This window comes from Parasteatoda tepidariorum, chromosome 7 (assembly GCF_982258835.1).
Source record: "Parasteatoda tepidariorum strain Cologne lab strain chromosome 7, Ptep-v5.0, whole genome shotgun sequence".
Lineage (NCBI taxonomy): Eukaryota > Metazoa > Arthropoda > Arachnida > Araneae > Theridiidae > Parasteatoda > Parasteatoda tepidariorum.
The window spans coordinates 26,599,733-26,612,896 of NC_141761.1; the positions used below are offsets into that span (position 1 = coordinate 26,599,733).

General features: G+C 30.7%; 1 protein-coding gene across 1 annotated transcript; it reads right to left on the reverse strand.

The window, feature by feature from the left end:
- Positions 1-598: 598 nt before the first annotated feature.
- On the reverse strand, positions 599-12,917 carry LOC147806964 (steroidogenic acute regulatory protein-like). The gene is made up of 4 exons (XM_087168717.1): positions 12,766-12,917; positions 9,774-9,869; positions 3,153-3,252; positions 599-765 (listed from the first exon to the last, which is right to left on the reverse strand). The coding sequence occupies exons 1-4, from the start codon at positions 12,883-12,885 to the stop codon at positions 599-601; spliced, it is 483 nt and encodes a 160-aa protein (XP_087024843.1). The 5' UTR covers positions 12,886-12,917.
- Between the last annotated feature and the right edge of the window lie 247 nt (positions 12,918-13,164).

Below are 13,164 nucleotides of genomic sequence, written 5' to 3' on the forward strand. Positions count from 1 at the left end.
AGTGCGTTCAATAGTGCTCGTAGTAGCTGGAAGAGTTCTGCCAATTTTGATTGCCTCCGATACAGCTGGATAAAACGGTGTGGCCTCAATTACTAAATCGATGTATTCAAGAGATTCATAAGAATTTTCTCTTTTCCACCACATTTCGTACCACGTTGTAGCTTCAGTGATGAATTTCGGTAAGAGCAGATCTTTATATATATATATATATATATATATATATATATATATATATATATATATATATATATATATATATATATATATATATATATATATATATATATATATATATATATATATCAAAACCCCCACAAGTATGTATTTGTTATGGGAACTTGGAGGATTTTGAGTTACCATTTACTACATGGGGAGTCTTCGGTCGGTGGGGATCGAACTCACGACCTCTTGGACATTGGTCCAACTCTGCCTAGCGAGTTAAAAATCAAAAAGAAACAAAAATAAATCAAAGCAAAGAGATGAATTTAGAAGAAACACTACTATGTAATCGATGGTTAAAAAGAAAAAAAAAAACTACCTGGATGAAACTTCTAAAAATGGTAAAAAAAATCGATACCTTACATCTTGAAGAAGAACATTACGGTATTCCACTAGGTTGCGGAGCTTGACAAAGCTGAGCGGCTAAACTTTGCACAAAGTCTGCTATCATGCATGTTTCTGAGCAGTCTTTTTGGCAGAAATGATAACCAACTACTTTTAAACCCAGGTTTTCAAACGTTATTAAATCGCTAGCTATACTGTCACCTATATGAATAAAACGAGAAATAAATATTTCTACTAATTTTTTGTATTTTAAGAAATTAGTTCTTCACGAGAAGTGAACAAACTGGCAGAACTGTATTTTTATGGTTATGATAGCTTTAAGGATATAATTTTTTCTGCGAGGCAATTTTTTACAGTGTGTTGCATTAGAAAATTATAATAATTATATAAATAAATAAATAGTGATTAGAATTTACTTAAAAGTGATTGCTCGATTCAGTAATTTTGATTTTCTTCCAGATTTTTTGGGATTATTAATACTGTTGTCGTTTTACTTCTCAAGCAGTTTGCTTACTCACCTTTTTTCCCACGGAATTAACGATCCCGGGGGTATCATTTTTCCTTAGCTTTTTTTCTACCATTTATTTCTTTTTTAACATCAGACACAGTTTCTGGCACCAATACTTTGAGTAAATATAAGCGTAAATTTTTAATCTCAAGTTTGGTGCACAATAGTGCCCGCAACTCTTGCGCCATTAAACATTGTACATCCAATCTATATATATATTTCTCTTACACGGCACCAAAAAAAAAGCCTCATTACAACTCCACGAATGGCAACGTTAGAAAATCGACCAATTATTGCTGCTAAAAATGTCACATGCCAAATCTAGTTTAGGTGGCTCAACATATAGCGCTTTTAAAAACGGAAACAATAACCAGAGTGAGCATTGTCAGGTTGTTCAATTCAGATTCATGCCCTAAAAACATGATAATAAAATTTAATACCATCTAAGGGACTCTGTAATTGCACTAGATTAATTGTTACAAACTCTTGCAGCGTAATTTAATTGAAGCTAAACTGATTGATGCTGATGAAGCAGGTATATTTTTCATTCCGAGAATACCTCTAATCCCCTCTGATAACAACATGCCGTTTTCTTTTAAGAGAAAACAATTTCCTATTAGGCTGGCCTTCTCCAAGACTATAAATAAGTCACATGGTCAGACTTTTGAGAAAAACTGTTTAGGATTGACTAAACAAGTTTTTAGTCATGGACAACTTTACGTTGGCCTGTCAAGAGTTAAGTCATTTGACAGCCTTTCAGTAATTGCTCCAAGATGCCAAATCTATAATTGTGTTTTCAAATAAATTCTAAATGCTTAGTGTTAATTTCTTAGAGCTTTGCAGAAAAAAATGTTTTTTGGAAAAAATTTAATTGAAACTTCTATTGGCAGTAGGCAAGGGGAACTGCCAAAATCAAAACTCCCCGATTAGAAATGCAGCATGGCGACCGCCACGTGGTATTTCTCTAGCCATGCATTTTAATTTATTGTATGTAAAACATCCTTATTTTGTTCTAAAATGTTACTTACTTTATCACAAATGCTAATTAATATAGAAATTGATTTCAATAATGCTGATCACCAAAAAATATTTCATTTGGCGATGAAACAAATTTTTGTGTTCTTGAAAATGAAAGACTTTTTGAGGGTTATCACAAGGAAAAGTTAGGGTTTAAAGTTTATATTTTTAAATAATAAAATTTTTTTCTAAAACTTTCAGAATTTTCATTTATTAATGTGTATAATAAATTAGCATTAACTAATTTATTATACACATTTAGTTGAATTTAGGTGAGTATCTGCTGCAATATTTGATAATTTATTTTGCTAATATGTTTTTCATTTAGCTAATGTTTCGATTTTTTCACCATGTACAATCTAAATAGCTAATATACTTTTTTAAAAGCCAATAAGAACATTGATAGAATTCTTCTACATAAGTGCAATACTATGTCTTTGATGATAAAATACTATGTCTTTGATGATAAAATACTATGTCTTTGATGATAATATACTATGTCTTTGTGCTAGAGCATTGTGTTCATTGGCGAGCGAGCCATGGTTCGCGGCGTGAACCGCATAGGATTGCGTAGAAATTCTCGGGGGTTGGCGAGCGTTAGCGAGCAGGGGGCGGAGCCTCCTAGTTGCTTATATTTTCTAAAATAAATATGATTTTACCAGATATTATCAATTTATATAGTACATTTTATCCTTGCTGTTTGGTCAAAGTTTCTGCTTTTGTCATATGAGGTTTCAATGCCATTGTACCAAAGGTGTCATTGAGGTGTACCAAACAAAACCACAACGATCTGGGAAACACCCCCGAAGATATGATTTGAAGATCACGCTATAGCAATTTTAATCGTCTGGACAAGGTATGGCTCCCAGCTTTGGTGCGAAGTCGAGCACTTTGCGGAAGAACAGTTTAACGAGAACCGATACCGTTCACCCTCGATCCCTACGTAAGGTTAAACAAAGTGCTCATCCACCAGCTTACTGACTGAAGCATATTAAAAAGAGTCCAAGCAAATGATAGTATGAGCAAAACCATACTCACTAATGATACCCGAATTTTCTTTTACGACCAAAAGAACTCCAATTAACCAGCTGCAATATTGGTGTAGTTTTTCCCGATCCTTCGTCCCCCGCTAATACGACACCACGGAGATTAGATGACACTACCTAAAAATAAATAAACTAAATTAAACCTATGTCTTACGAATTGAATTTCAATTTAAATTGTATGCAAACTGAATTAATTACCTTGTAGATTTTTTGAAATACCCATTGTCTATATGGGAAAGCATTCTCATTTTCCGGTTGAGGAACTTCGAAGCATAGGGGTTTCAATTTTATAAAACCTAATCAAAGTACGTAAATTTTAAAAATTCCTTAAATTTAATATTGATGGGTAATTTAGTGAATTTGTCAGTTTTTCTTTTAATTAACTTCTTTTAGGTAAACTGACAGATTTTGATTTTTTTTTTCGAATGGCAGCACTGAACTTTGATTTTTTTTCCTTCTAATTGCTATACATATTTATAACGAGTCGCAAACGTTTATTTTTTGTATAATTTTTACTCATTTTAAAATAAATTAAGTTACACAAAATTTTTTCTCTTGTTACAAGTTTTAATTTTTCTTACAATCGATATGAAGATTCATGCAGATCTGATTAAAAACTTAGAATTCTGAAATTAATATATTTTAAAGTACGGCAAATCTGCTCAAAATCAACAGATTCCATAATCTGCATAAGATTCTGTTGCTGAAAATAAGTAAGATTTCGTGATTAAAAAGCTGTTGAAAATATTTTGGATAAAATTAAGAGAAAGGAAAAAAAACTATAAATAATCTTTTAACGGAAAATATTATAAGGCAATTTTATTTTAACTTAGTGCAAGATAATCCTTTATATTTAAGACACAACAAATGATTTTTTAATCCTTTTTTTTTTAAATAATAAGTTTATTTTTAAAAACAATTTTGTGAAAATTGTAAATTCTCCAAATGTATGTCAGAATGAAGAGCACCCTTTCAGATGACTGAGACTTAACAAATGACTTTTAAATCCCTTTTTTAAAATGATAAGTTTATTTAAAAAAAATAATTTTGTGATGTTGTAAATTCTCCAAATGTATGTCAGAATGAAGAGCACCCTTTAAGATGACTGAGACTCAACAAATGACTTTTAAATCCCTTTTTTAAAATGATAAGTTTATTTTAAAAAAATAATTTTGTGACATTGTAAGTTTTCCAAATGTATGTCAGAATGAAGAGCACCCTTTAAGGCAGTGTTTCTTAACCTTTTTGGTATAATGGACCCCTTTTAAAATTTTTTAAGAAGTCACGGACCACCCCCTGTGAAAAAAATTATTGCAAGAAACATCAATTATTTGAAAACATATAATTTTATTACTTTAATAGTATACAAAACTTTTAAATTCTTAATGCGAAGGTTGCTGCTGCTTTTCCTTACTTAATAAAATGGATTGGGGGATGGTATTCGACAAAGCAAACGGGCATATCATGTTCAACATTCAATCGATTTCGATGTTTTGATTTTATTGTCACAAGTGTGGAAAATCCCGCTTCGCAAAGATTCACTGTAGCAAATGAAATTATAGCTGCCATAGCTCGCTTTACAAGCAATGGGTAAGCTTCCAAACATTTTAAAAATTAGGAATAGTCAGCGGACCCCCAAAATATGACTCACGGACCCCTTAGGGGTCCATGAACCACAGGTTAAGAAACCCTGCTTTAAGGTGACTAAGACTCAACAAATGACTTTTAAATTCTTTTTTTAAAATAATAAGTTTATTTTAAAAAATAATTTTGTGACATTGTAAATTCTCCAAATATAGGGGAGAGTCGGGTAGCCCCGCTCACTTAAGGAGTATTACTTATATTTCTGTATAATATTGAGTAATAATCAATATTTTTGTATGTTTATATTGTTTTATCATCTAATTAAATAATGCAAAAAGAATAAACCAAAAAAATGAATAGTTTAACTTAAAAAAATAGAAATTTAAAAAAACATGTTTTTCAGCTCTTTTCAAAATGTGTCGGGTAGCCCCGCCCAGTTACATAAATTATGTTTTTTGACTGTTTTTTCAGGTGTAAATGAGAATGACCAATGTATTGAAAATAGATAAACCTCATTTGTCATTTTTATCACAAAATTATTATTTTTTTAACATATTTATTTGTTTTCTTAGTTTTAAAATTTACTTTAAATAAATTGCCGCATTAATTAATTTTAGTTAACGAAATTACTTTCGTTCTTGGTGTTTGTTAAATTCCAACACATTTGGAATTGCATTTTTAAAAATGTTTTGATTCTTGAGATTGAAAGTACAGATTAAAGTAAACATTTAATGCTATCTTAATATAGACTTGCATAGCTGTAGAAAGTAATTAATAAACATGATTTTTTTCAAAAAATAATGCATATAACGTTAATTAAAATTCCACCTTTTGAATGAAAAAGCGTGGAATTAAAATCTACATTATATTTTATTGGTAGAAAATGTATATTTCTGAAGCTTGAGGTTATATTAAAAAGAAATTACCCTAATATGCCAAAAATAGAAAAAGAAAAAAAAAAGGCTGATGAATTCAGATATTTTTCTCCTGATATAGTGTCATTCTTCTCTTCAAAGTCTATTTGAAGCAGTAGGGTTATGTTAGCAGTAGGGTTATAATGTGTTTACAGTCTCTTTGACATTATCTGATTTTCTATAAAGAAAATTTGTGAAAAAAAAATTCCAATGAGTACATAGAATTTTAAAAAAAAATTATTTTAGCTTAACTTATCTATTTTGATATAGAATTAAAAATAATTATTTTAATATAAAAATATATAGATTAAATATTTATTTATTTTTTGATGAATGTCTACATTTATAAACACAATCTGTTACATTTATTTTGTCATTTTAAAAATCAAGAAAAAAAGAGAAGAAATCACAATTTTAAATTAAAATTATGGTTTACTAATTGAAACTTTGTTTTAATAGTCATAGTACAGGGGTCTATCCAAGCCAAATTTAGTACCGTTTAGCGGTACCTTCACAAATTCAACTTTAGGAAAAATGGTAGAATAATTTGACAAAATACTTTTTTCTCTAAAATTTTATTTTTGTGTCTCGTAAGAAACGATAAAATATCAAAAAATATCTATTAAAGATTAATATTTATATCTTTAAAAAAATTGTTTTTATGTCCATGTCACCCCCTAGATTGTTAGCACAGAAGTCGCTAAAATCGATAATGATGCAAATATGACATGAGAGCATTCCTTTTGACCTACACTTAATGTGAACTATTGTCTATTTCAGTAACAGGCATCCTTCTCCTCTGCTTTCTAATTATTATTATGTACTGCATTTGAGGGGGTCATTTGGCGGACACTTTAATGATTTTTAATATTTTTTTCGGTTCAATGGAGAACAATGATATTAATATCAAGTCACTGGATGGGAATCAAAATTTCTGACAACATATATCTATGCCGAAAAATATTTATTAACATCTTTAAAAAAAATTGTTTTTATGTCCATATCACCCCCTAGATTGTTGCTAACCATTCGTTAGCACAGGTGTCGCTAAAATCGAAAATGATGCATATATAACATAAGTCGGGTTAAGAATATTCTTTTTGGCTAAATTAAAGATCTTTAAAAAACTTATTATTTTGTCCATATCACCACATCAAATTTATGATTTAAAAGTTTATTTTCATTTCTAAAATCTAGTAATTTACACGATTTTTGTTTCATTCGCTAAATAGCTAGATGATTTATAAATCATCTTAACTATTCTATTTCCTATAATGAAATATAAATATAGTTTTATATGATATAATACTTTTTCACTGGAGATAGCAGAATTGCTCATGTGCATAACTTGCGCTACTTAAAATGTTACGCACGGGGGAAGCTAACCTAAATATTCCAAATCTCCCTATTGAGTCATATTTTGAAAGTAGATCTCTAAATATAAATTTAGTCTCAAAATTTTGAAATTATTTTTTAGCAGTTTTTTTGATTTATTTTATTTTTATAAAGAACTGTTAATGGGGCTTAGGGGACACGCGTCTTATCTGAAAAAGGTAAATTCGACGATGGAAAAAATTATTTCACTAGATTGCATTTGAAATATTTTGAAATATTTTACGTTTATTGTTTTCCTAATGCAATAATTTAGCTTTCGATATTTGTTTTTATCTATCACACAACTATAATTTAGTTATTATAACAGTTAACAAAATTTTAAAAAAATCATTTTTCATGCAATTTTTCATTAATATTGTTAGCTAATAGACAAAATTTGTATTCACTTTCATGCATATTTTATATGATACTATTTTATTATTATTCATATAGCTTTAAAATCAATATACTTTACCTTATTGTAAAGCAGGGGTGTCAAACTCAAAAGCTAACTTGAGCCAAATAACTTTAGGTGGGCCGGAAAAAAAAATCAGTGTTCATTGAAACAAATATTTTTATTTTGAATAGTATATTGTGATAAACATATATGAAGTAAAATTATTGTTTGATATTTGACATCTCTTCTCTGCTACTATCTTTCCTATTTCGGGAGAAAGTTTGTCAAATTTGAGTCGCACTGAATCTCAATCACTTCCATTTGCATATTACTGGGTACTGAGTCTATATTTATTGAGAAAATCGAAGAAAACAAACAAAATTTGTCTTCCAAGGAATTAAAATCTTTAAACCTTGTTTCAAATTCTGTTCTAAGATTTGAAATTCTTTCTGCGTATTTTTGATACGATGCAGTATCCCTGGAATGGCAGGTGCCGCAAGCCAATTAGAATTTTACATTTTCGCGAGTACAATTAAAATGTCGTATAGTTTATAAATAAAGTATATTATAATTTTACATGCTGGTTTCCTTTCTAACTAACAATTCTATTTTATTTTTACTTTGCGTCGGATATATTGACTGGGCCGCAAAAATGTTCATCTCGGGCCGCGAGTTTGACACCCCTGTTGTAAAGTAATCAAATGAGTTAGAAATGTTGGCGATAAATAGAACAATTATTTTTATCTTAAATTCTATTCCCACTTCAGTTTCTCGACACATAAATGAAAATATCAATCATATTTCACTGTCCCTTAAAAATCCCACTTATCTAGAATTGTATTTGAACATTTTTATAAAAACGAAAGTATTTATTAAAATTAAAGAAACGGAAATAGCTCGGGACCGAAATTTTCCATGATTCAACAGAAAATGCTTAGTGTATAGTGTTGTTAGAAATGGATTGATTTTCCAATAATTACTATCTGCGGGAAGGGAGGCGAATTAATGTTAAAAAGAAATCGTCATTGAATTGGCACAAAAAAGAGTAAATTCTATTCTTTTTTGGGAAGGGGGGGGGGGAGAATGATGCATAAAATAAAGTATATGCTGAATTTTTATCAAAAGACTTGAAAAGGTAAAGTAAAATCTTTCAAGAGGACATCCAAAGGATTATTAGAACATAAACTTGTTTCCATTGTCGATTTAGTTCAATAATAGAAAACTAATAAAAGCCTCTTCACTTTATTGAAACTAAAGTTACTTTTAAATGCGAGTTTCTTGTTATTCGTTGAATGGCACCAATGTTCAAACCAATTATTCTCTGGGTGGCATATTAAATTTTCCTTGTCCTGCGTTGAATGGGACATTTGTCGATCATTTTTTTAATTTCCCGATACATAACAATATTAAGAATTACAATTTTCTCAACATTAACAATTTTCGCACAATTTTGAGTATTAATATTTATTTGATTCATCAAAGATAGTTAAAAGATTTTTAAAAATTAATTTAAAAAGAGAGTTTTGAATAAAAATAAACTGAACATTTTGGAACGAGAAAAAAAATGTTCCGCAGTGGACTGATCATTAAGACACGGTTCCCAGCAGATCACCAAAGTCAAGCATCATTGGCTGCGGTCAGTGTGCGGGTGGGTGACCACTTGGATCAGTATGCGTTGGGACTGAGGGTGTGCGGTATGGGCTCTCGTTAAATTGATCTACCGAAAAGTGCTCGACTTCGCGTGTAGGCCGTTGGGCTACCGAAGCTGGGATGTCATCTCATCTACAGAGGATCAAAATTGTGATGTCTTGTCTTCGGATCATCCTCAGGGATGTTTCCCAGACCGTCGCCAATAGCCTATTGTGCAGCTCTAGGGCGACGTAAATGAACTGCAACAACTGATGTATTTTTTCACGCTAAATTGAATGATTCTAATTCCATGACGGTGTATGGGACTAATAGTTTAGAAACTATAACAGTTTCTTTTACAAATTCGTAAGTGTACCTAATTATACATCTGTTATTGCTAACTAAATAAGTGAGGCATTGTTTTCTTTATGTTATTTTAGGCTAGATCGAATGAGACTATACACGAGTAAACATATCGACTATTTTCGTTACAGAAACCCTTCGCGACTTTTAGATCAAGGAAAGGATCAAAGATCTTTAAAAAAACATAAGACGCTGAGAAGAGATAAGTTAACTTCGAAAATTTGGTTCAGCAGCTTTTTTTTTCTTCCCTTTTTTGGACGTATTATAGTTTCATTGCATGTAGAAATGTTTATGCCTTTACAACAATTACAGAATTGCTTCATAGAATTACATTTGAAATAAATATTCCGTAATTGTTTCAGTTAAATGAAACTTACTTTAGCTTCTAAGAGATTCCGATTCCATTCTGTACTTCTGTCAACATTAAGAAATAGTTTGTTATTTAAAGATTCAGGGTCCATTTCTATAACACCCTAAATGAAATGAAGAAAATAAAACTTATTAATAAGAATATAATTTCATTTACACTTCTGCTCAAAAAATAATTTGCGAAATAAATGTGTGAAATTTGCTGGAATCTACGATATGCCGAGTAAAACAACACCGAGCGTTTGATTATAAATATGTCTCCCATAGTTAATTTGCCTCGCATAATTGATTTTCCTCACACAATGATTAATCAGTTAACCTCCCTCAAATCAGTCAATTTCCTCTTACTAATTAATTTACCTCAAATAACATGCCGCACAAAACACAAATTTTACCAGCTATTTTCTTCGTGGATCAAAATGACTAAGGTTGTCTTATTGTTTAGAACTGGAAAACAATTGCTGGAAGAAGGGCAGAAAGGGAAAAGCTTCTGAGGAAGGCCCAGGCTCACAAAGGGCTGTCGTGCCAATGCTGATGATGTCTTATTGTTTGCTCAGCTATCATTTTACAAATTATAACTATTACAAAACGGAAACACAATTGCCTTAATCTTGCCAACATTGCATCCAAAAGCTATGATTTGTTATAAAGGATAATAAATAAATAACTGTATTTTTTTTTATAGCCCAAACTCTTTTTTAAAAAATGGCCAAAGTTACCCCGGTGACCAAAGTGATAAAATAACCGCACTGATTGAGAATTTTTTTTTCTTAATTTGATTTCTACTTTTAAATGCTCTTAGAACTGTTAAGCATGAGCTTAAAATATTTCTGGCGTGAACTTTAATGTACGGAAACTTTTATGCTTTTAGTTTTTCATACTTGGTTCGGATCAAAAATATTTGCAATGATGTTGAAAGTTTTCGGGAAGCTGTGAATAATTTTTTGAATATTTTGAGTAATAAGGATTTTCCTTTTAATTTTTGTAATGTCAATTTTTTAATTAAGAAAATGATTGAAGAATTCTAGGTTTTTACATATTTTTTTCTTTTAACAGGGCGCAATTCAAGTCTTAACTGAGCAGCCCCAGTTAAGCATTCTATTAATTTGTTACGTATCTTTTTTTTTTACTTCGCTTATTTCTATCTGAGCAGTGTAGTAGAGGGCGTTGTTTTCTTTAGTTTTTAGTGCTTCCTTTTCATTCGGCTTGCTTGTGAAATCGATGTTTGACCTGGTTAAGTGAGTTTTTATTTTCTGATGATTTTGTTTGAGTTTCTTTTCTAAATTGGTTATTTATATTTCATGTTTTTTCCCGGACTTCTATACAAAACCATCGGGGTACTGAGGGAGTTAATTTAGGCATTTGCATAGTAATGGTTTTGTTTTATGGCTACCGGGGCCGGTACCCCCTGAAGACGTCGGCTTCGGTGGTCATATTTTTATTTTTTTATTTCCTTCGCTTCCTTTATTTTTATGCATGTATCTGGTGTAAAAAATTTAGTCCTATATGTTTCTTTTTTTAATAAAAAAGGAAACCTTACGAAATGTTCTTTAAAAAAATTGCCACTTTGTCTTTTTTATGGCGAAACATAGTTTAAGTTCACAGTAAATTTTAAATTTTCATTTCCAATGTTGATTCAAAAATTGCGAGATTTCAAAAATTGCATTCTTTGTGAAGTTTTGTGAACATTTGCGGCTCTTATTGGCATTTTTTATGGACTTTTTTATTGTCTAAATTGATGAAGTATTTACAAAATTATTTTAATGTTTACATCCATGAGTACTTCATTTATCGGTTTAATTGGTTAAATTAAACCAAAAGTACTTGTAGTTGTTGTAATTCATTTACGTCGCACTAGAGCAGCGCAATGGGCTATCGGCGACGGTCTGAGAAACATCCTTGAGGATGATCCGATTCCGAAGAAATCATGCCATCACAATTTTGATCCTCTGCAGAGGGGATGGCACCCCCGCTTCGGTAGCCCGACGACCTGCACGCGAAGTCAAGCATTTTACGGTAGAACAGTTTAACGAGGACCAATACCGCACACTCTCTGTCCCTACGCAGATTAATGCAAGTGGTCACCCACCCGCTCACTGACCGCAACCAGTGATGCTTGACTTCGGTGATCTGCTGGGAACCGTGTCTTAATGATCAGTCCATTGCGGGACAAAAAAACACACTTCAAGTCATCCTTGCTGGAATTCGAACCCGGTATCTTTGGATTAGAAGTCCAAGACGCTATCCACTGCGCTACAAGGACCTGTAAAGTAATATCTGAGTGATTTTACAAATACGGAAATATTTAAACTATGTTATTTTCTAAAAATAAATTGTGAAAAATTTGAAAAAAAGAATCACTGAAAAACTTGTATAACGTTAGCAGAGCTTACAAGTACTTATTTTATTTTATTTTATTTTGGTATATTCTTTAAGTTGCAGTTTATCGCGTGAATATTGTATTAATTTGTTTTATGTAATTCGTTGTGCCTCATTCCTTTCGTTATAATTCTCCTCTAGGTAGTATTTTCTGACACACTAAATCAAATTTCCACCAATAAGCAGAGCTTTCTAATTACGAGGTAGATAAAAAAAAAATAATGAATTTTATTTACACAAATATTTTTTGTAAATTCATACAAACATGTGAAAATATAACCAAAATATCACTAGTATTAATTTTATATCTTCATAATAAAACTTTCGAATGTTACGCAACCAGTCAATCGGAGTCAAAGATTTTGAAAAAAAAAAAAAAGAAAAGTGTGGCTCCAATAAAAAAATCAAAGGTTTTTTTTGGACAAAAAGTACTTTAAATCTCCTTTGTCTTTCCTGATTTGAGCTCAGATGCTTAGACAATTTTGGTATTTAGAAAAATTGTATTCTTTTACATAGATCAATTATAAACAAAAATGGAATCAGCGTAATAAGTATTTCTAATCACATGTTTTAATTATGTTTCATTATTAAGAAGGACATAAATATTAATAGAATACTCACTTCATATTTAAACACTTTGCCAATTTGAGGAAGAGTTTTACAATAAATGACATCATCTTTGCTTTCAATTGTCCAACCTGGACTATTCATTATTCTTTCGGATTCTGTTATAGCTTTCATAAATGCTTTTCTTCTTCTTTAAGAAAATATATTAAATCAATAATAAAACTGCACTTTTTATTGAAATTTTTATGCACTTAATAATAAACATATTTTCCCGTTTATGATGAAAAATTCCAGGAAATCCCTTCCATAAAAAGGAAATAAATTTTGTCGTAAAAGGGAATCCCCTTTTATGAATATGGTTTAGGGCAGGGGTGTCAAACTCAAAAGCTAACTCTGGCCAAATAAACAATGCTTAACTTCAGGTGGGCCGGAAAAAAAAATCAATGTTCATAG